Raw genomic sequence first — 25,000 nt, forward strand, 5'->3', positions numbered from 1 at the left:
ATACGAGACCACGTGAGACCACGCGGGACCACGCGGGACTACGCGAGACCACACGGGACTACGCGAGACCACGCAGGACCACGCGAGACCACGCGGGACTACGCAAGACCACACGGGACTACGCGAGACCACGCAGGACCACGCGAGACCACGCGGGACTACGCGAGACCACACGGGACTACGCGAGACCACGCAGGACCACGCGAGACCCCGCGGGACTACGCGAGACCACACGGGACTACGCGAGACCACGCAGGACCACGCGAGACCACGCGGGACTACGCGAGACCACACGGGACTACGCGAGACCACGCAGGACCACGCGAGACCACGCGGGACTACGCGAGACCACACGGGACTACGCGAGACCACGCAGGACCACGCGAGACCCCGCGGGACTACGCGAGACCACACGGGACTACGCGAGACCACGCAGGACCACGCGAGACCACGCGGGACTACGCGAGACCACACGGGACTACGCGAGACCACGCAGGACCACGCGAGACCACGCGGGACTACGCGAGACCACACGGGACTACGCGAGACCACGCAGGACCACGCGAGACCACGCGGGACTACGCGAGACCACGCGGGACCACGCAGGACCACGCGGGAGAGAGGTGCCAGCCACACACAACAGTTCCCAACCTCCTCCTATGGGTGTTAAAGTTGTCACTCATGTGTATCATAATGTGGTCACTATCACCATCCCACACAATCAACATTGCAGCCACTCACCATCCTCTTATCAGTCACTGCATGACAACGGTCCCCCCCCTCCCCCCCCGTGCGCACCATCCTTCTCTCTTCACTACACGCTCGCACACACCTATACCAGCTGTATACTCTGGCACTATATGTATACCCGTTATGGCACTATCATCATGGTGACACTACACTATGGTGCCAAAGATATGTATCCGCCCCCAGCCGCGGGGCGTCGTCAAGCCACCTGAACTGTTTTGTTAGTCTCCTAGGGCACCCAGCGCTGAGACACACATGGCACCCAGCGCTGAGACACATATGGTACCCAGCGCTGAGACATGCATGGCACCCAGCGCTGAGACACACATGGTACCCAGCGCTGAGACACACATGGCACCCAGCGCTCAGACACATATGGCACCCAGCACTGAGACACACATGGCACCCAGCACTGAGACACACATGGCACCCAGCGCTGAGACACACATGGCACCCAGCACTGAGACACACATGGCACCCAGCACTGAGACACACATGGCACCCAGCGCTGAGACACACATGGCACCCAGCGCTGAGACACACATGGCACCCAGCACTGAGACACACATGGCACCCAGCACTGAGACACACATGGCACCCAGCGCTGAGACACACATGGCACCCAGCACTGAGACACATATTGCACTCAGCACTGAGACACATATGGCACCCAGCACTGAGACACATGGCACCCAGCACTGAGACACACATGGCACCCAGCGCTGAGACACACATGGCACCCAGCACTGAGACACACATGGCACCCAGCACTGAGACACATATGGCACCCAGCACTGAGACACATATGGCACCCAGCACTGAGACACACATGGCACCCAGCACTGAGACACACATGGCACCCAGCGCTGAGACACACATGGCACCCAGCGCTCAGACACACATGGCACCCAGCACTGAGACACACATGGCACCCAGCGCTGAGACACACATGGCACCCAGCACTGAGACACACATGGCACCCAGCGCTGAGACACATATGGCACCCAGCACTGAGACACACATGGCACCCAGCGCTGAGACACATATGGCACCCAGCACTGAGACACACATGGCACCCAGCACTGAGACACACATGGCACCCAGCGCTCAGACACACATGGCACCCAGCACTGAGACACATATGGCACCCAGCACTGAGACACACATGGCACCCAGCGCTCAGACACACATGGCACCCAGCACTGAGACACATATGGCACCCAGCACTGAGACACACATGGCACCCAGCGCTCAGACACACATGGCACCCAGCACTGAGACACATATGGCACCCAGCACTGAGACACATATGGCACCCAGCACTGAGACACACATGGCACCCAGCGCTCAGACACACATGGCACCCAGCGCTCAGACACACATGGCACCCAGCACTGAGACACACATGGCACCCAGCACTGAGACACACATGGCACCCAGCACTGAGACACACATGGTACCCAGCACTGAGACACACATGGCACCCAGCACTGAGACACACATGGCACCCAGCACTGAGACACACATGGCACCCAGCGCTGAGACACACATGGCACCCAGCACTGAGACACACATGGCACCCAGCACTGAGACACACATGGCACCCAGCACTGAGACACACATGGCACCCAGCGCTGAGACACACATGGCACCCAGCACTGAGACACACATGGCACCCAGCACTGAGACACACATGGCGCCCAGCACTGAGACACACATGGTACCCAGCACTGAGACACACATGGCGCCCAGCGCTCAGACACACATGGCACCCAGCACTGAGACACATATGGCACCCAGCACTGAGACACACATGGCACCCAGCGCTCAGACACACATGGCACCCAGCACTGAGACACATATGGCACCCAGCACTGAGACACACATGGCACCCAGCGCTCAGACACATATGGCACCCAGCACTGAGACACATATGGCACCCAGCACTGAGACACACATGGCACCCAGCGCTCAGACACACATGGCACCCAGCACTGAGACACATATGGCACCCAGCACTGAGACACACATGGCACCCAGCACTGAGACACATATGGCACCCAGCACTGAGACACACATGGCACCCAGCGCTCAGACACACATGGCACCCAGCGCTCAGACACACATGGCACCCAGCACTGAGACACACATGGTACCCAGCACTCAGACACACATGGTACCCAGCGCTGAGACACATATGGCACCCAGCACTGAGACACACATGGCACCCAGCGCTCAGACACACATGGCACCCAGCACTGAGACACATATGGCACCCAGCGCTGAGACACACATGGTACCCAGCACTGAGACACACATGGCACCCAGCACTGAGACACATATGGCACCCAGCACTGAGACACACATGGCACCCAGCGCTGAGACACACATGGCACCCAGCACTGAGACACACATGGCACCCAGCACTGAGACACACATGGCACCCAGCACTGAGACACACATGGCACCGAGCACTGAGACACACATGGTACCCAGCACTGAGACACACATGGCACCCAGCACTGAGACACACATGGCACCCAGCACTGAGACACACATGGCACCCAGCACTGAGACACACATGGTACCCAGCACTGAGACACACATGGCACCCAGCGCTCAGACACACATGGCACCCAGCGCTCAGACACACATGGCACCCAGCACTGAGACACACATGGCACCCAGCACTGAGACACACATGGCACCCAGCGCTGAGACACACATGGCACCCAGCACTGAGACACACATGGCACCCAGCACTGAGACACACATGGCACCCAGCGCTCAGACACACATGGCACCCAGCACTGAGACACACATGGCACCCAGCACTGAGACACACATGGCACCCAGCACTGAGACACACATGGTACCCAGCACTGAGACACACATGGCACCCAGCGCTCAGACACACATGGCACCCAGCACTGAGACACACATGGCACCCAGCACTGAGACACATATGGCACCCAGCACTGAGACACACATGGCACCCAGCACTGAGACACACATGGCACCCAGCACTGAGACACACATGGCACCCAGCACTGAGACACACATGGCACCCAGCACTGAGACACACATGGTACCCAGCACTGAGACACACATGGCACCCAGCGCTCAGACACACATGGCACCCAGCACTGAGACACACATGGCACCCAGCACTGAGACACATATGGCACCCAGCACTGAGACACACACGGCACCCAGCACTGAGACACACATGGCACCCAGCACTGAGACACACATGGAACCCAGCACTGAGACACACATGGCACCCAGCACTGAGACACACATGGTACCCAGCACTGAGACACACATGGCACCCAGCGCTCAGACACACATGGCACCCAGCACTGAGACACACATGGCACCCAGCGCTCAGACACACATGGCACCCAGCGCTGAGACACACATGGCACCCAGCGCTCAGACACACATGGCACCCAGCACTGAGACACACATGGAACCCAGCACTGAGACACACATGGCACCCAGCGCTGAGACACACATGGCACCCAGCACTGAGACACACATGGCACCCAGCACTGAGACACACATGGTACCCAGCGCTGAGACACACATGGCACCCAGCGCTGAGACACACATGGCACCCAGCACTGAGACACACATGGCACCCAGCACTGAGACACACATGGCACCCAGCACTGAGACACATATGGCACCCAGCACTGAGACACACATGGCACCCAGCGCTGAGACACATATGGCACCCAGCACTGAGACACACATGGCACCCAGCGCTCAGACACACATGGCACCCAGCGCTGAGACACACATGGTACCCAGCGCTGAGACACACATGGCACCCAGCACTGAGACACACATGGCACCCAGCACTGAGACACACATGGCACCCAGCGCTCAGACACACATGGCACCCAGCGCTCAGACACACATGGCACCCAGCGCTCAGACACACATGGCACCCAGCGCTGAGACACACATGGCACCCAGCACTGAGACACACATGGCACCCAGCACTCAGACACACATGGCACCCAGCGCTGAGACACACATGGCACCCAGCACTGAGACACACATGGCACCCAGCACTGAGACACACATGGTACCCAGCGCTGAGACACACATGGCACCCAGCACTGAGACACATATGGCACCCAGCACTGAGACATACATGGTACCCAGCACTGAGACACACATGGCACCCAGCACTGAGACACATATGGCACCCAGCACTGAGACACACATGGCACCCAGCGCTGAGACACATATGGCACCCAGCACTGAGACACACATGGCACCCAGCGCTCAGACACACATGGCACCCAGCGCTCAGACACACATGGCACCCAGCACTGAGACACATATGGCACCCAGCACTGAGACACACATGGCACCCAGCGCTGAGACACACATGGCACCCAGCACTGAGACACACATGGCACCCAGCACTGAGACACACATGGCACCCAGCACTCAGACACACATGGCACCCAGCACTGAGACACACATGGCACCCAGCACTGAGACACACATGGTACCCAGCGCTGAGACACACATGGCACCCAGCACTGAGACACATATGGCACCCAGCACTGAGACACACATGGCACCCAGCGCTCAGACACACATGGCGCCCAGCACTGAGACACACATGGCACCCAGCACTGAGAAACACATGGCACCCAGCACTGAGACACACATGGCACCCAGCACTGAGACACACATGGCACCCAGCACTGAGACACACATGGCACCCAGCACTGAGACACACATGGCACCCAGCACTGAGACACACATGGCACCCAGCGCTCTGACACACATGGCACCCAGCGCTGAGACACACATGGCACCCAGCACTGAGACACACATGGCACCCAGCACTGAGACACACATGGCACCCAGCACTCAGACACACATGGCACCCAGCACTAAGTTGCTTCACGATGGTGCCAGGGTGCCAGGGTGCCAGCGGCTGGCACTCACACTGCTCTTACTCAGCACAAACACTGCTAACGACAATAAATGTGTCAACTATAGGAACTTTTTGGCACTTGTTCGAGTCACTGGTTCGTTTACCTGTTGTTTCTGGCACTGTCAATAATGCCGCGGCACTCACACGAGGCACTCACACGAGGCACTCACACGAGGCACTCATACGAGGCACTCAAGGTTCATGTGAGCTGTTGATCATCGTCAACACCTGCAGGTGTTGTCACTGCTGCCTTCCAGTTAAGTCACTGCTGCCTTCCAGTTAAGTCACTGCTGCCTTCCAGTTAAGTCACAGCTGCCTTCCAGTTAAGTCACTGCTGCCTTCCAGTTAAGTCACTGCTGCCTTCTAGTTAAGTCACTGCTGCCTTCCGGTTAAGTCACTGCTGCCTTCCGGTGAAGTCACTGCTGCCTTCCGGTTAAGTCACTGCTGCCTTCCAGTTAAGTCACTGCTGCCTTCCAGTTAAGTCACTGCTGCCTTCCAGTTAAGTCACTGCTGCCTTCCAGTTAAGTCACTGCTGCCTTCCAGTTAAGTCACTGCTGCCTTCCAGTTAAGTCACTGCTGCCTTCCAGTTAAGTCACTGCTACAAGGGGACGGCAGTCGGACATAGAGAGGTCACTGCTGCCACAGAGGCGTGGCACTGCTACCAGAACCTTCTGGAGGGACTGACAGACACCACCACCAGGGCGACGAGGGTGAGGGCGGAGTGGGCGGCAGTGTGGGCGGCGCTGGTGTGGGCGGGGGCGGCGAGGGTGAGGGCGGCAGCAGGGAGGGCGGACATAAGGCGGGGGGACCTGGCCCCCACCATGCCCACCAGTCTCTCTGCCTCCACCACACACGCCCGCGCCACCAGGGGCGGCGGCTTGGGCGTGTGGGCGGCCGTGGGCGTGACCAGCACCAGCAGGTGGCCCTCCAGCGTCAGGTGGCCCCTCACCTGGCACTCTGAGACGGCGACTTGGGCGGCGAGGGCGGCGAGGAGGGCGGAGACGGAGAGCGGGCGGAGGGTGGGGAGGGCGACGGCGGCCACCTCCAGCAGGCGGGTGGACCAGGCCAGCACCACCCCGCCCCCACACACCCGCCCACAACACCACCCACGCCACTCCACGCCCACACACCTGCAACACAATCAACTATAAGTCTCGAGAAGTGTATGTACAGCGCGCAACACCCTCCAACATCGCCTCGCACGCTGCAATAACACAATTATCAACCAATAATTATTAACCAATGTATAGGTTAATAAGAGCATAGATTTTGGCTGTGTATATAGGCTTGTGTTAGGTGGTGTATATAGGCCTGTGTTAGTGTATATAGGCCTGTGTTAGGTGGTGTATATAGGCCTGTGTTAGTTTGTGTATATAGGCCTGTGTTAGGTGGTGTATATAGGCCTGTGTTAGTTTGTGTATATAGGCCTGTGTTAGGTTGTGTATATAGGCCTGTGTTAGGTGATGTATATAGGCCTGTGTTAGGTGGTGTATATAGGCCTGTGTTAGGTGATGTATATAGGCCTGTGTTAGGTGGTGTATATAGGCCTGTGTTAGGTGGTGTATATAGGCCTGTGTTAGGTGATGTATATAGGCCTGTGTTAGGTGGTGTATATAGGCCTGTGTTAGGTGGTGTATATAGGCCTGTGTTAGGTGATGTATATAGGCCTGTGTTAGGTGATGTATATAGGCCTGTGTTAGGTGGTGTATATAGGCCTGTGTTAGGTGGTGTATATAGGCCTGTGTTAGGTGATGTATATAGGCCTGTGTTAGGTGGTGTATATAGGCCTGTGTTAGGTGATGTATATAGGCCTGTGTTAGGTGGTGTATATAGGCCTGTGTTAGGTGATGTATATAGGCCTGTGTTAGGTGGTGTATATAGGCCTGTGTTAGGTGATGTATATAGGCCTGTGTTAGGTGATGTATATAGGCCTGTGTTAGGTGGTGTATATAGGCCTGTGTTAGGTGGTGTATATAGGCCTGTGTTAGGTGGTGTATATAGGCTTGTGTTAGGTGGTGTATATAGGCCTGTGTTAGGGGTGTCTTGTGTGGCAAGCACTTGTGAGAGCGGGTCGTCAGGTGGTGCTCGTCCGACGCCGTAGACCTCCCACGCCACAATAAAAAGAATGTTTATTTAATTATAAAATCATAATTATATATATTATGAACTTGTCTATAGTCAGGTCTAATGAAGTTTAGGTGAAGTGTTTTGGTTCTGGCGGCAGTGTCTGATGTTTCAATCCTTCCTCCAACCCGTCCTCGACTCAAGTCCATTCCATCCAGCGGTCGACCCTACAGACACATTCATAAATTTTAACATGCTGTTCATTCAAAACGGGAATTTTCTCAATTATAAATTAATATTATAATATATTAGCATATTGTGTATATATAGGCATAGAATAGGTTAGGTGTTTAGGTTCTGTTGGCGATTATTTGTATTTGTAGTACGTGAGTGAAGCATTTACAGCGTTGTGATTCGAACAAAATTCGTCAGTGAAGCACTTGTTCCGGATATGTTCGAACGTCAGCAGTTGTGAGTCGTGTGTAAACCGTTTTTCATTCATAAACAGCTGGGGTTTGGCGGGTGGATGGAATGACTTCTCCCGGTGGGTACCCGGCCGCCGGGCACCTCACCACATCTCATCGCTAACGGTGTTTAATGATTCAATTAACAATTTTACAGTTGTTTGTTATCGAAAAGTTTTATGAAGACTCTGTTTATAGATGTTATGAGTTTGTTTGTGTTGCTTGGACACAAAGAGCGGGACGCAGGACCAGGCACCACTGAGCCTTCACAAAGAGCGGGACGCAGGACCAGGCACCACTGAGCCTTCACAAAGAGCGGGACGCAGGACCAGGCACCACTGAGCCTTCACAAAGAGCGGGACGCAGGACCAGGCACCACTGAGCCTTCACAAAGAGCGGGACGCAGGACCAGGCACCACTGAGCCTTCACAAAGAGCGGGACGCAGGACCAGGCACCACTGAGCCTTCACAACCACCTGCACAACACCTTCTCGATCTCAACGTTGTAATTTATGACTTTAATAATTATTATTTTAATATATTCTTCTTCTAGGGGCAGCTGCCAGCCAGAGTCAACCCTTACAAGAACATCTAGACCAGTGAACACACACACACGCACACACACACACACACACACACACACACACACACACACACACACACACATACACACACACACACACACACACACACACACACACACACACACACACACACACACCTAAAACACCGCCCCACCCATCCAGTACACACACACACACACAAACACACACACACACAAAAGCACGCACACAGTGACCAGTGGCCGAGCGGACAGAACGCTGGACAAGTGATCCTGTGGTCCTGGGTTCGATCCCGGGCGCCGAAGAGAAACGATGGGCAGTTTCTTTCACCCTATGCCCCTGTTACCTAGTAGTAAACCGGTACCTGGGAGTTAGTCAGCTGTCACGGGCTGCTTCCTGGTGTGTGTGTGTGTGTGTGTGTGTGTGTGTGTGTGTGTTTGTGTGTGTGTGTGGAAAAAAAGGTAGTAGTAGTAGTAGTGGAAATAGTTGATTGACAGTTGAGAGGCGGGCCGAAAGAGCAGAGCTCAACCCCCGCAAGCACAACTAGGTGAATACAACTAAATGAAAACACACAAACACACACACACAGAGCCCGATAGGCTCAGGAATCTGTACACCTGTTGATTGACGGTTGAGAGGCGGGACCAAAGAGCCAGAGCTCAACCCCCGCAAACACAACTAGGTGAGTACAACTAGGTGAGTACACCATATCTCGCCTTCCTCTCTCTCCCCCTTCTCTCTCTCTCTCTCTCTCTCTCTCTCTCTCTCTCTCTCTCTCTTTTTCTCTCTCTCCCTCTCTCTCCCCCCCTCTATCTCTTTCATAGGGAAAAACATGAGAGGGAGACTAACTCGGCGAAGCAACCTCAGGGAGACAAACATGGTAGGAACAAACTCAGAGGAAGGGGGAGGAACAGGAAGCCTGGATTAAGGTGGCATTCCAGCAAATGTGGGATGAATTCAGTGAAGGACTGAGGGTAATGAGGGAGACAGTAACCAACCTGCAGGATGAACTAAGGGCAGCAAAGGAGGAGATAAGAAGCCTGAAGGAGACTCCTCTACAATACCAGACACAAACCATCCCTCAGGGAGATGGTGATGATACTGTTGAGGGGACTTCTACAAAACATCCCTCATTTGCAGAATTGTTTAAAAAGAGCCCTAAAGCTAGGTCTGCAGTTAGGGAAATTGCCATGGAAGTGGCTTCTTCTCAGGAAGCAGCTAGATGTACTTTATTAGCCAGCTGATAGAGCGAAAAAGAGCAGTAGTAATAGTAGGCATTAAGGAGAAAACAGGGATCAGTCCAGTGGAGAGGAAAGACAAGGATAAAAATCAAGTTAATGAGATCCTTAAAGGGGTAAAGATAGAGAGGGCTGACCAAAATATTTTAAAGGTTTTCAGGATTGGACAGTACAACAAGGACAGAGACCGACTGATAAAGGTAATATTCACTAGCGAGAGAATAAAATAGGACTTGTTAGCAAATAAGAGCAGACCAGCATATGTACAGAAATTCAAAACAGTATTCCTGCAGAGGGATATGATAAGGAACGAGAGAATGAGGGCAGCAGCCTCCACAAGATGCTCAACAGACATAGTGAGACTAGCACCACCCACATCTGCCACCCAATAGATGTCCCACATGCCCCAACAATTGGTGCCTAAGGTGCCCACCTAGGGCACCCTCCCCCCAATCCCCCCCTCCCCAGGATCTCCCTTCTCTTCCACCCCCAAGCCCTCCCTAATCCCCCATGCTATCCCTTCTCCTCAAGCCCCTCCCTTCTCCCCCACTCCCCTAAGCCCTCCCTTCTTCCTCATCCCCCTCAGCACTCCCTTTCCCCCAACCTCCCCCCCCCCCAAGCCCTCCTTCCTCTTCTGCCCTCCCAAGCCCCCCATTTCCCCCATCCCCCCAAACCATCTTTTCTCCCCTATCCCTTCCCCCTCAAGCCCTACCTCCTACACCACTCTCCCCGTACTAGATCCGCCCAGCCCCCTCACAGCTCAGATCCCCCAGGTCCCCCTTCATAAGCCCTTCCATCCCGGTTCCTCCCTGTTTCCCTGCTTCAGGGGAAGCAAAAGGATCTATGAAAGGACAGAAAAGAGTCCATTTCAGGGTGATGTACTCAACCATAGAAGAGATCACAAGCAAGACAAGTGAACTTAGGGAAAGAGCACAAGAAGTGAAGCCAGATGTAATAGGATGCACAGAAACAAAACTCTCAGGAATCATAACGAATGTTGTGTTTCCCCAGGACGAGGGATTCAGAGACTACATAACAGGCACCATGACGATGAGTGGACCAAGAGTAGTAGTAGTAGCAGTGATATAACCCTCCACTAAATGACAGAAGACCCAGTCAAGAGTATGACAACAACAACATGGCAGTTAACACTATAATTGAGAGGGCAGCCTCTGCTGCCTGTAGAAATAGATCCCACCTGCTCATCATGCGCGACTTCAATCACGGAAGGATAGACTTGAAGAACAAGGAACTGCATGGAGGTGAGGATACATGGAGAGCCAAACTAACGGAGGTGGCGACAAGAACCTTGTTAAGCCAGCATGTCAGGGAACTCACAAGGATGAGAGGAAACGATGAACCAGCGAGAGACTACCTAATCTTCACTCTGAACGATTCCGACATAAGGGAAATCGATTTCGAGGCCCCCAGTAGGAATGAGCGACCACAGTGTACTGGTGTTTGGGTATCTGGTTGAAGAAGGGTTATTGAACTCGAGGAGGGGTACTGAAATCAAAAGGCTGGCATTCCGAAAGGGAAACTATGAGGACATAAGAAAATTCCTAACAGATATAACATGGGAAACAGAGCTCAGTGGAAAGACGGTCCAAGACATGATGGACTACATCACACAGAAGTGTAAGGAGGCAGCAGACAAGTTTGTCCCAGTCCAAAAGGAAAACAATGAAATGAGGATGAGAAACCCATGGTTTAATCAGAGATGTAGGCTAGCTAAGCAGCAAAGTAAAAGGGCATGGAGAAACGATAGAAATAACAGGACACTTGAGAGCAGATAAAGATACCAGAATGCCAGGAATGAATATGTCAGGTTGAGAAGGGAAGCAGAAAGACAATACGAAAATGATATTGCAAGCAAGGCAAAGACTCCAACCTAAATTGCTGCATAGCCACATCAGGAGAAAACCAACAGTAAAGGGACAGGTTATGAAATTAAGGATAAGCGGAAGGATTCACTACAAATGACAAAGAAGTGTGTGAGGAACTGAATAAGAAATTCCAGCTGGTCTTCACTTTAGAGCAAGGGGAAGTTCCAGAGATAAGAGAGGGAATAGTTAACCAGGAACGACTAGAAGAGTTTGAGATTACCAGTGGGGAAGTAAGGAAGCTTTTACTAGAGTTGGATGTGACAAAGGATATAGGCCCGGATGGAATCTCCCCTTGGATACTAAAGGAAGGAGCAGAAGCACTGTGCCTGCCACTCTCCATAGTGTATAACAAATCACTGGCAACAGGAGAACTACTAAGAATTTGGAACTACTAAGATAAAGATAAACTGTTTAAGATGGGTGGTACGCGAACAAGGGGACACAGATGGAAACTGAGTACCCAAATGAGCCACAGGGACGTTAGAAAGAACTTTTTCAGTGTCAGAGTAGTTAACAGGTGGAATGCATTAGGCAGTGATGTGGTGGAGGCTGACTCCATAGACAGTTTCAAATGTAGATATGATAGAGCCCAGTAGGCTCAGGAACCTGTACACCAGTTGATTTACGGTTGAGAGGCGGGACCAAACAGCCAGAGGTCCACCCCCGCAAGCACAACTATGTGAGTCACACACACAGTAGCAGAGTGGACAGCATGCAGAACTCGTAATTCTGTGGCCCAGGTTCGATTCCCGGACCAGGCAGAAACAAATGGTCAAAGTTTCTTTCACCCTGAATGTGTAACGGGGTAGAAATATAAGAAATATGAAAAAGAAAGGAATGAATAATGAAGTAATGAGTGAGGGTTTGGGGTGAGGGAAGTAGAGAGGAGGGAGGAGTAGGTGGGAGGAGTGAGGAGTGGAGTCGGGGAGTAACGAGAACTGGTCGGGTGGAAGGGAAAGTGGGAGAGAGGCGGAGGGAGAGGAGAGAGAGTAGGAAGTAGTGGTAGAAGGTAGATGAATATAAGTATAAAGTATAAAAGAGTATATAAGTATAAGTATAAAAGAAGGAATATAAATGGCTGCCACCATCAATTCTAGTTCATTACATACTAGGCAATGAATGGAACTTGTCTGTACTCTAAGCTCTTATCAAAAGTTACTTTAGCATGTATCAACTGGAATCCTGTATCCTGTTCCATGCAAGATTCTTTAAGTCAATAAAATCAGAGACACTCTCGCCTCAACTGACAAAGTTCTAGGGGAACCAAATTAAAGACAAGTTTAACAATAAATTCATCAATTATATTTAACATGATCTATATATATCAAAATTCTGGAAATTTTACTTAAGGTTCACTATGTCAAGATAAAATACAATGTGAGTCACCACACAAGACTTTGAGACGAGTACATCTGTGTGCCGCTGTTGATCACACAACACCTTAGTAAACACCAACTAAGTCACCTTAACGTGCACTCACCCAAGGACTGCCTAAGTTGAATGTAGTCCGGCCGGGAGCCTGTCTCGGCTGCTGCTGATGCACTGCAGTCTGCTATGCTATGTTATGCTATGCTCTCCTCTGCTCTCCAATGTACAGTTCCCTGGGTATTTATTACGAACCGAGGAGCTAAACCCCGCTCACTAAGTAGATGCCCCCAGGCCATCCACCATGCCACGCCTTGACCGGCGGCTTGTTTCATATACACAACCAGCTGCCTGGATACAATTACCGGCATAGTAGATGCAAGGTGAAATCACATGACCTGACCACGGCTCAGTTTGTCGTCAGTAACCCTTGAGAATCTTGAATGTGGTGATCATGTCCCCCCAAACTCTTCTGTCTTCCAACGAAGTGAGGTTCAATTCCCGTAGTCTCTCCTCGTAGCTCATACCTCTCAGCTCTGGTACTAGTCTGGTGGCAAACCTTTGAACCTTTTCCAGTTTAGTCTTATGCTTGACTAGATATGGACTCCATGCTGGAGCCGCATACTCTAGGATTGGTCTGACATATGTGGTATATAATGTTCTGAAAGATTCCTTACACAAGTTTCTAAAGGCCGTTCTTATGTTAGCCAACCTGGCATATGCTGCTGATGTTATCCTCTTGATATGAGCTTCAGGGGACAGGTCTGGCGTGTGTGTGTGTGTGTGTGTGTGTGTGTGTGTGTGTGTGTGTGTGTGTGTGTGTGTGTGTGTGTGTGTGTGTGTGTGTGTGTGTACTCACCTAGTTGTACTCACCTAGTTGTGTTTGCGGGGGTTGAGCTCTGGCTCTTTGGTCCCGCCTCTCAACCGTCAATCAACAGGTGTACAGATTCCTGAGCCTATCGGGCTCTGTCATATCTACACTTGAAACTGTGTATGGAGTCAGCCTCCACCACATCACCCCCTAATGCATTCCATTTGTCAACCACTCTGACACTAAAAAAGTTCTTTCTAATATCTCTGTGGCTCATTTGGGCACTCAGTTTCCACCTGTGTCCCCTTGTGCGTGTTCCCCTTGTGTTAAATAGACTGTCTTTATCTACCCTATCAATCCCCTTCAGAATCTTGAATGTGGTGATCATGTCCCCCCTAACTCTTCTGTCTTCCAGCGAAGTGAGGTTTAATTCCCGTAGTCTCTCCTCGTAGCTCATACCTCTCAGCTCGGGTACTAGTCTGGTGGCAAACCTTTGAACCTTTTCCAGTTTAGTCTTATCCTTGACTAGATATGGACTCCATGCTGGGGCTGCATACTCCAGGATTGGCCTGACATATGTGGTATACAAAGTTCTGAATGATTCTTTACACAAGTTTCTGAATGCCGTTCGTATGTTGGCCAGCCTGGCATATGCCGCTGATGTTATCCGCTTGATATGTGCTGCAGGAGACAGGTCTGGCGTGATATCAACCCCCAAGTCTTTTTCCTTCTCTGACTCCTGAAGAATTTCCTCTCCCAGATGATACCTTGTATCTGGCCTCCTGCTCCCTACACCTATCTTCATTACATTACATTTGATTGGGTTAAACTCTAACAACCATTTGTTCGACCATTCCTTCAGCTTGTCTAGGTCTTCTTGAAGCCTCAAACAGTCCTCTTCTGTTTTAATCCTTCTCATAATTTTAGCATCGTCCGCAAACATTGAGAGAAATGAATCGATACCCTCCGGGAGATCATTTACATATATCAGAAACAAGATAGGGCCGAGTACAGAGCCCTGTGGGACTCCACTGGTGACTCCACGCCAATCGGAGGTCTCACCCCTCACCGTAACTCTCTGCTTCCTATTGCTTAGATACTCCCTTATCCACTGGAGCACCTTACCAGCTACACCTGCCTGTCTCTCCAGCTTATGTACCAGCCTCTTATGCGGTACTGTGTCAAAGGCTTTCCGACAATCCAAGAAAATGCAGTCCGCCCAGCCCTCTCTTTCTTGCTTAATCTGTGTCACCTGATCGTAGAATTCTATCAAGCCTGTAAGGCAAGATTTACCCTCCCTGAATCCATGTTGGCGATTTGTCACGAAGTCCCTTCTCTCCAGATGTGTTACCAGGTTTTTTCTCACGATCTTCTCCATCACCTTGCATGGTATACAAGTCAAGGACACTGGCCTGTAGTTCAGTGCCTCTTGTCTGTCGCCCTTTTTGTATATTGGGACCACATTCGCCGTCTTCCATATTTCTGGTAGGTCTCCCATCTCTAGTGACTTACTATACACTATGGAGAGTGGCAAGCAAAGTGCCTCTGCACACTCTTTCAGTACCCATGGTGAGATCCCATCTGGACCAACCGCCTTTCTAACATCCAGATCCAGCAGGTGTCTCTTGACCTCCTCTCTCGTAATTTCGAACTCCTCCAAGGCCGCCTGGTTTACCTCCCTTACTCCTAGCACAGTGACCTCACCCTGTTCTATTGTGATGACCTCCTGGAACCTCTTGTTGAGTTCCTCACACACCTCTCTGTCATTCTCTGTATACCTGTCCTCGCCTGTTCTAAGTTTCAATACCTGTTCTTTCACTGTTGTTTTCCTTCTGATGTGACTGTGGAGTAGCTTTGGTTCGGTCTTGGCTTTGTTTGCTATATCATTTTCAAAATTTTTCTCTGCTTCTCTTCTCACCCTGACGTACTCATTCCTGGTTCTCTGGTATCTCTCCCTGCTTTCTGGTGTTCTGTTATTCCGGAAGTTCCTCCACGCCTTTTTGTTCAGTTTCTTCGCTTCCATACATGCCCTATTATACCATGGATTCTTCTGTTGCTTCTCGGATTTTTCCCTTTGGGCCGGGATGAACCTGTTTACTGCCTCCTGACACTTTTGGGTAACATAGTCCATCATACCCTGTACAGACTTGTCTCTGAGGTCTGTGTCCCAAGGTATTTCACTTAGGAAACTTCTCATCTGTTCATAATTCCCCTTTCGGTATGCCAGCCTTTTGATTCCTAGTTCTTTTTGGGGGGAGATAAGTCCTAGCTCTACCAGGTACTCAAAGTTCAATACACTGTGGTCACTCATTCCCAAGGGCGCTTCCATCTTAACTTCCCTTATATCCCATTCATTTAGGGTAAATATCAAATCAAGCATTGCTGGTTCATCTTCTCCTCTCATTCTTGTTGGCTCTTTGGTATGCTGGATGTGTGTGTGTGTGTGTGTGTGTGTGTGTGTGTGTGTGTGTGTGTGTGTGTGTGTGTGTGTGTGTGTGTGTGTGTGTGTGGTGTGTGTGCGTGTGTGGTGTGTGTGCGTGTGTGTGTGTGTGTGTGTGTGTGCGTGCGTGTGTGTGTTAGAGAGAAATATATGTAGTAGACATAAGAGAAAAAATAGATTAGAAAGGTGGGGTCAAGAGCTAATAGCTCGATCCTCCAGACACATATAGTAAAACGTTCACACCAAGTAAACAGTTTTCATTTAGCGTGAGAGTAGTGGGGGAACGGAACGAACTAAAGGAGCAGATTAGGAAGCAAACTCTATGCAGGCGATGAGTCACAATAACGTGGCTGAAGTATGTTGACCAGACCACAAGACCTCAAGACAATCGACTTGAGAATGGTCCAGGACGGACCGAAACGTCGTCGTCCCTTCAATTTCTAGTGTGTGGTCTGGTCAACAAGCAAACTATCATTTTAAAAGTAGAAATGATAGGGAAATAGGATATTGTTGTAAACAACCGGAGGCTTGAAAGGCAGGGTCCAAGAGCTAATGCTCGATCCTGAAGGCAGAAATAGGTGAATACACCCACACACCCCCACCATTACCTGGGTGACACAAATAATGTATATGTCACACTGATGATTCAAACATTCTAGGAGGCCTACATGGCACCCCTTTCAACCCTTGACACTTGAGTATCATATCTGAAGCCCGTGTGGCACTCTTGACACCCGTGTGGCGCCCTTGACACCCGCGTGACACCCCTGGCACCTGTGAGGTACTGACCCTGGAGTAGGAGCAGCCGGGCAGGTGACACTGGGACACGATGTACCCGGCACGCCCACCGCCCTGCACGGACCCTGGTAGTCTACGGGCACATAGTGGGCGTGGGCGTGGCACTCTGACGCCCACGTCCGCCCGTCACGCCCACACACCTCACCTGACGACGAGCACCTTGTCTGAAACAATATAAGATATAATTACACTTGAGTTTATGTCTTGTCTATGTATCACAGGGGACTGTAGGGGTGAGTGTATGTGATGCACACACACACACACACACACACACACACACACACACACACACACACAGTGTGTGTGTGTGGCTGTGCTGGTGAAAGAACCCCTAAAGGTAAGAGAGGTAATAATTGAAAACTCCTGGGAATTTGACTTAATGCCATTGCAGGTCTAGAATCAGCATGATAAACTAATCGCAAATGCCTACAGCCCACCAACAAGCAACACTATGGACAAAGAAGGAACTGGATGACAAACGAGAGGTCCCCATAATGGTCACGCGAGAGATTATAGCAAAAGCAGATAAACATATATGACGATTGTTAGTCCTGGGAGACTTCGACTTCAAAACAATAGACTGGGACGCCTACGAAGCATGAATGGAGAATATTTGGACAGGCAGATTTGTTAACCTCATTCTGGAGACATTCTTGTATCAAGACGTCAAGCAGGCCACAAGAGTGAGGGAAGGGGATGTTCCATCAGTACTGGATCTAATATTCACCAAGAAAGAGGAAGAGATATTTGACATCCAGTACCGCCCTCCCTTGGGAAAGAGTGATCACGTCCTCTTGGAAGTCAAATATGCTTTGCGATATAATCTAGTAGAGAATGGGGACATTGAAACACTTGAGAAACTCGACTTCAAGAGGACACCATTGGGAACTTTGAATTTTTTTAATGAGTTTAATTGGACAGACTTGTTGCTAGGCAGGGAAGAAAATGAGATGAGTGCCAAATTTTGTGAAATATATGACAAAGGCACACAAACAGTCATACCAAAACAGAGGTGCAGGACCAGAAAACAGGATTGGTTCAAAAGAAATAATGAGAGGGCAAGAAAGGAAAAGATAAGAAAATGGGTACAATATAGGAAGAGGCCTGATCCACAAACATACCATCACAACAAGCAAGTAAGAAACAATTACACAGCAGTGAGGAGAGAAGCAGAAAGTAACTTTGAGAAAGGTATAGCAGACAAATGTAAAACAGATCCAAGCCTTTTCTATAAATTTTTTAAAAGCAAACTGCATGTAAAAGATAAAAGAAACGAACAGGACTACTGAGAATGAAAAAGAAATGTGTGAAACGGTAAATAAACAGTTCCAAGGTGTGTTTGTACAAAATGAAGATTTCATAAAAACGTACTCAATACCAATTGCAGAGCACGCCAGAGAATACATAGAGGTATCCCAAGATGAAGTTGAAAAATTACTCAAGGGGACAGAAAGAAATAAAGCAGTTGGACCTGATGGAGTTTCACCTTGGGTGCTGCGAGAATGTGCAACTGAGCTGAGCATTCCACTCTAATTAATATTCCAGACATCCATGTGCACAAGAATCTCAGCAGATATACGGAAAAGGCAAACACAGTACCACTCTATAAAAATGGTAGTCGAGATGAACCTCTAAACTGTAGACTCGTATCATTAACAAGCGTGGTAGTCAAAACACTAGAAACAATAGTTATAGCCAAATAGGTTGAACATCTAGAGAGTAATGACATAATAACGGACAGACAGTATGGTTTATGAACAGGAAGATCCTGTGTAACAAATCTACTTAGTGATTATGATTGAGCCACAGACATATTACAGGAAAGAGCTAGTTGGGTTGACTGTGTCTCTCTGGACCTAAAAAAGGCTTTTGACAGAGTCCCACACAAGAGGCTGTTCTGGAAACTGGAACATGCTGGAGGAGTGACAGGGAGACTGCTGACATTGATGAACAATTTACTAGCTGACAGATGAGGGCAGTAATCAGAGACAATGTATCAGACTGGAGGAGTGTTACTAGCGGAGTCCCACAGGGTTCAGTTCTTGCACCAGTGATGTTCATCGTCTACATAAACCATCTACCAGAAGGAACACAGAATTATATGAACATGTTTGTTGATGATGCTAAGACACTGGGGAAGACAGGTGACGCAGACCATTGTAATGTTCTTCACATTGATCTAGATAAAATAAGTGCCTGGAGCGTCAAGTGGCAAATGGAATTCAATGTGAATAAATGCCATGTTATTGAACGTGTAATCTGAGGAAATAGACCACACACAACTTACAAATTATGTGGAAAGGAATTACAGAACTCTAATATAGACCGAGACCTGGGGGGGGGGAGGGGGGGTGTTGAGGATAGTAAACTGTCGTCAGAGGAACACATAACGAACATTGTGAGAGGCGCGTGTGTGTCGCTTTCCAACTTCACACTTGCTTTTATTTACATGGCTGGTGAAACACTAAAGAAACTGTTCATGACTTATGTGAGACCAAAGTTAGAATATGCAGCAGTTGTATGGTGCCCAAACCTCAAGATGCATATAAATTCACTGGAAAAGATGTAAAGGTATTCCACAAAATGGCTCCGGAACTGAAAAACAGGAGCAACGAGGAGACACTAGAGGCGTTAATCATGCCAAAACTAGACGATAGAAGAGAGGTGATATGATCACCACTTACAAAATATTAACAGGAATCGACCCAATTCACAAAGGGGAATTCCTGTAAACAGCAACTACAAGGGAACACAGATTTGAGCTTAGGAAACAAAGGTGCCGAAAAACCAGAGTTTCTTTGACAGACAGAGTGGTAGACGGCTGGAGCCAGCTAGGTGAGAAGGTGGTGCAGGAAACATTGTTGTTCAGGAGACGGCCACCAGCTGGCCGTCTGCCTCGACACCTGCCAATGTTAACAATCCGACCGATCAGCTGACAGGTGTAAACAATCCGGCCGATCAGCTGACAGGTGTAAACAATCCGGCCGATCAGCTGACAGGTGTAAACAATCCGACCGATCAGCCGACAGGTGTAAACAATCTTAGCGATCAGCTGATAGAGGTAACCAGTTCTGGCTGGTCACTTAGTAAGTGTAAAGAACTTGGCCAGTTAGGCGATGAATGCCAACACTACTTGTCAGCTGTTAGAGGTAAACAACTATTAGCCCCAGGTAAGCCAGCCACCTGTTGCACCAGCTGCACCTACTAACCCCAGGTAAGCCAGCCACCTGTTGCACCAGCTGCACCTTCTAACCCCAGGTAAGCCAGCCACCTGTTGCACCAGCTGCACCTTCTAACCCCAGGTAAGCCAGCCACCTGTTGCACCAGCTGCACCTTCTAACCCCAGGTAAGCCAGCCACCTGTTGCACCAGCTGCACCTTCTAACCCCAGGTAAGCCAGCCACCTGTTGCACCAGCTGCACCTTCTAACCCCAGGTAAGCCAGCCACCTGTTGCACCAGCTGCACCTTCTAACCCCAGGTAAGCCAGCCACCTGTTGCACCAGCTGCACCTTCTAACCCCAGGTAAGCCAGCCACCTGTTGCACCAGCTGCACCTTCTAACCCCAGGTAAGCCAGCCACCTGTTGCACCAGCTGCACCTTCTAACCCCAGGTAAGCCAGCCACCTGTTGCACCAGCTGCACCTTCTAACCCCAGGTAAGCCAGCCACCTGTTGCACCAGCTGCACCTTCTAACCCCAGGTAAGCCAGCCACCTGTTGCACCAGCTGCACCTTCTAACCCCAGGTAAGTCAGCCACCTGTTGCACCAGCTGCACCTACTAACCCCAGGTAAGCCAGCCACCTGTTGCACCAGCTGCACCTTCTAACCCCAGGTAAGCCAGCCACCTGTTGCACCAGCTGCACCTTCTAACCCCAGGTAAGCCAGCCACCTGTTGCACCAGCTGCACCTTCTAACCCCAGGTAAGCCAGCCACCTGTTGCACCAGCTGCACCTTCTAACCCCAGGTAAGCCAGCCACCTGTTGCACCAGCTGCACCTACTAACCCCAGGTAAGCCAGCCACCTGTTGCACCAGCTGCACCTTCTAACCCCAGGTAAGCCAGCCACCTGTTGCACCAGCTGCACCAACTAACCACAGGTAATCCATCCCGGATTCGATTCCCGGAAGTATTGAAATGGTTGGGCACTTTTCACCTAATGCCACTGTTCACCTAGCAGTAAATAGATACCCAGGAGTTCGGCAACTATTGTGGGGGCTGCATCCTGGGGAGGGGGGGGGGAGTCAGTGGTTCCGTCTTAGAAGAGAGAAGGATACAAGCCTGTATCCTTGGATATATGTATGTATATATATATATATATATATATATATATATATATATATATATATATATATATATATATATATATATATATATATAATGTTATTAAATATGACCGAAAAAGTAAGATTAATAATTCTAACACGAATTTTCTCAATATTTCTTATGTTTCTTTTTACTGTTGATGGTAATTGAAAAATCAATTCTCCAAAATTCATTGTTATTTCTAGTCTGACGTGACTCTTGAACGTGTTTCGTAATAACTTATTACATTTTCAAAGACTTTAGTTTACACACACACAACTATAACCTGCAAACACTAAACAGAGTTTTACTATGCTATCATTTAAACAGCTTTTATCTTATATACTCGCATTTGGGTGAGGTGATATGTTACAACAGTTTTGGATGAGGTGAACAAAACTTTCAACACAAGACAGAACACGAAACAATGGGTATAAATTGGATAAATTAAAGGGAAGAATGGAAGTAATTGCAAAAAGGCCTATTGGCCCATATTTCTTGATGCTTCTATATTGGTGCGGAGTATTGAAGTGGGTAGAATATAGTTGTGCATTAATTGGCTGTTGATTGCTGGTGTTGACTTCTTGATGTGTAGTGCCTCGCAGATGTCAAGCCGCCTGCTATCGCTGTATCTATCGATGATTTCTATGTTGTTTGTTAAGACTTCTCTGGTGATGGTCTGGTTGTGGGAAGAGATTATATGTTCCTTTATGGAGCCCTGTTGCTTATGCATCGTTAATCGCCTGGAAAGAGATGTTGTTGTCTTGCCTATATACTGAATTCTTTGAGGCTTACAGTCCCCAAGAGGGCATTTGAAGGCATAGACGACGTTGGTCTCTTTTAAAGCGTTCTGCTTTGTGTCTGGAGAGTTTCTCATGAGTAGGTTGGCCGTTTTTTTGGTTTTATAGTAAATCGTCAATTGTAACTTCTGATTTTTTTCTGTAGGGATAACATTCCTATTAACAATATCTTTCAGGACTCTTTCCTCCGTTTTATGAGCTGTCTTCCCACAACCGGACCATCACCAGAGAAGTTTTAACAAACAACACAGAAATCATCGATAGATACAGCGATAGCAGGCGGCTTGACATCTGCGAGGCACTACACATCAAGAAGTCAACACCAGCAATCAACAGCCAATTAATGCACAACTATATTCTACCCACTTCAAGACTCCGCACCAATATAGAAGCATCAAGATGTATGGGCCAAAATGGGACCGGAGTCATAACTGTAAACATCTGATGCTCGAAAGGCGGGATCCAAGAGTCACTGCTCGATTCTGCAGGCACAAATATGTGAGTACACACACACACACACACACACACACACACACACACACACACACACACACACACACACACACACACACACGCACACACGCACACACACACACACACACACACACACACACACACACACACACACACACGCACGCACACACACACACACACACACACACACACACATTTCTCTCAATGTTTGCGGACGATGCTAAAATTATGAGAAGGATTAAAACAGAAGAGGACTGTTTGAGGCTTCAAGAAGACCTAGACAAGCTGAAGGAATGGTCGAACAAATGGTTGTTAGAGTTTAACCCAACCAAATGTAATGTAATGAAGATAGGTGTAGGGAGCAGGAGGCCAGATACAAGGTATCATCTGGGAGAGGAAATTCTTCAGGAGTCAGAGAAGGAAAAAGACTTGGGGGTTGATATCACGCCAGACCTGTCTCCTGCAGCACATATCAAGCGGATAACATCAGCGGCATATGCCAGGCTGGCCAACATACGAACGGCATTCAGAAACTTGTGTAAAGTATCATTCAGAACTTTGTATACCACATATGTCAGGCCAATCCTGGAGTATGCAGCCCCAGCATGGAGTCCATATCTAGTCAAGGATAAGACTAAACTGGAAAAGGTTCAAAGGTTTGCCACCAGACTAGTACCCGAGCTGAGAGGTATGAGCTACGAGGAGAGACTACGGGAATTAAACCTCACTTCGCTGGAAGACAGAAGAGTTAGGGGGGACATGATCACCACATTCAAGATTCTGAAGGGGATTGATAGGGTAGATAAAGACAGTCTATTTAACACAAGGGGAACACGCACAAGGGGACACAGGTGGAAACTGAGTGCCCAAATGAGCCACAGAGATATTAGAAAGAACTTTTTTAGTGTCAGAGTGGTTGACAAATGGAATGCATTAGGGGGTGATGTGGTGGAGGCTGACTCCATACACAGTTTCAAGTGTAGATATGACAGAGCCCGATAGGCTCAGGAATCTGTACACCTGTTGATTGACGGTTGAGAGGCGGGACCAAAGAGCCAGAGCTCAACCCCCGCAAACACAACTAGGTGAGTACAACTAGGTGAGTACACACACACACACACACACACACACGCACACACACACACACACACACACACACACACACACCCCCCTCTTATCCACCCCCTGTACCCTCCCCCTCTTATCCACCCCCTGTACCCTCCCCCTCTCCCCCACCACCCCAAGCCCTCCCTCCTCCACCAATCCCCCCGTGCCAGGTCCCCCCAGCTCCCACTCACCCCAGATCCCAAAGGTCCCCCCCAGAAAAGAAGCAGAAGAGAGTCAGTTTCAGGGTGATGTACTCAAACATAGATGGGATCACAAGCAAGACAAGTGAACTAAGGGAAAGAGCACAAGAAGTTAACCCAGATGTAATCGGACTCACTGAAACAAAACTCTCTGGAATCATAAAGAATGCCGTGTTTCCCCAGGAGTATACAGTAATAAGGAAAGAGAGGGAAGGTAGAGGAGGAGGCGGAGTGGCCCTACTCATGAGAAGGGAATGGAGTTTTAAGGAGATGGCCATCCCGGGCTGTGAGGAGTTCAGAGACTACATAGCAGGCACCATAACAATGGGAGGACCAAGAATAGTAGTAGCAGTAATATACAACCCTCCACCAAATGACAGGAGACCCAGTCAAGAGTATGAAAACAACAACAAGGCAGTTAACACTATAATTGAGAGGGCAGCCTCTGCTGCCTGTAGAAATAGATCCCACCTGCTCATCATGGGCGACTTCAATCACGGAAAGATTGACTGGGAGAACAAGGAACCGCATGGAGGCGAGGATACGTGGAGAGCCAAACTATTGGAGGTGGTGACAAGCAACTTTTTAACGCAGCATGTCGGAGAACCCACAAGGATGAGAGGCAATGACGAACCAGCGAGACTCGACCTAGTCTTCACTCTGAACGACTCCGACATAAGAGAAATCGGTTTTGAGGACCCAGTAGGAATGAGCGACCACAGTGTACTGGTGTTTGAGTACTTGATTGAAGAAGGGTTATTGAACTCGAGGAGGGATA

General features: G+C 49.7%; 2 protein-coding genes across 2 annotated transcripts in view; one reads left to right on the forward strand and one right to left on the reverse strand.

Annotated features, from left to right (window-relative positions):
- The window catches only part of LOC138350199 (RNA-binding protein 25-like), a 2,421-nt gene extending 994 nt beyond the window's left edge, over positions 1-1,427 (forward strand). The window contains exons 2-3 of the mRNA XM_069300546.1: positions 1-623; positions 1,422-1,427. The exon at positions 1-623 is cut by the window's left edge and continues 63 nt beyond it. Of these exons, the coding sequence (XP_069156647.1) occupies positions 1-623; positions 1,422-1,427 (629 nt within the window). The remainder of the gene's footprint in view (positions 624-1,421) is intronic.
- A 4,200-nt stretch (positions 1,428-5,627) lies between these two features.
- The window catches only part of Reck (Reversion-inducing-cysteine-rich protein with kazal motifs), a 200,409-nt gene continuing 181,036 nt past the window's right edge, over positions 5,628-25,000 (reverse strand). Inside the window, exons 16-17 of the mRNA XM_069300855.1 lie at positions 17,334-17,506; positions 5,628-6,843 (exon numbers count right to left, since the gene is read on the reverse strand). Coding sequence (XP_069156956.1) covers positions 6,372-6,843; positions 17,334-17,506 — 645 coding nt within the window. The 3' untranslated portion in view covers positions 5,628-6,371. The remainder of the gene's footprint in view (positions 6,844-17,333; positions 17,507-25,000) is intronic.

Source organism: Procambarus clarkii, chromosome 44 (assembly GCF_040958095.1).
Source record: "Procambarus clarkii isolate CNS0578487 chromosome 44, FALCON_Pclarkii_2.0, whole genome shotgun sequence".
In the NCBI taxonomy this organism is placed as follows: Eukaryota; Metazoa; Arthropoda; class Malacostraca; order Decapoda; family Cambaridae; genus Procambarus; species Procambarus clarkii.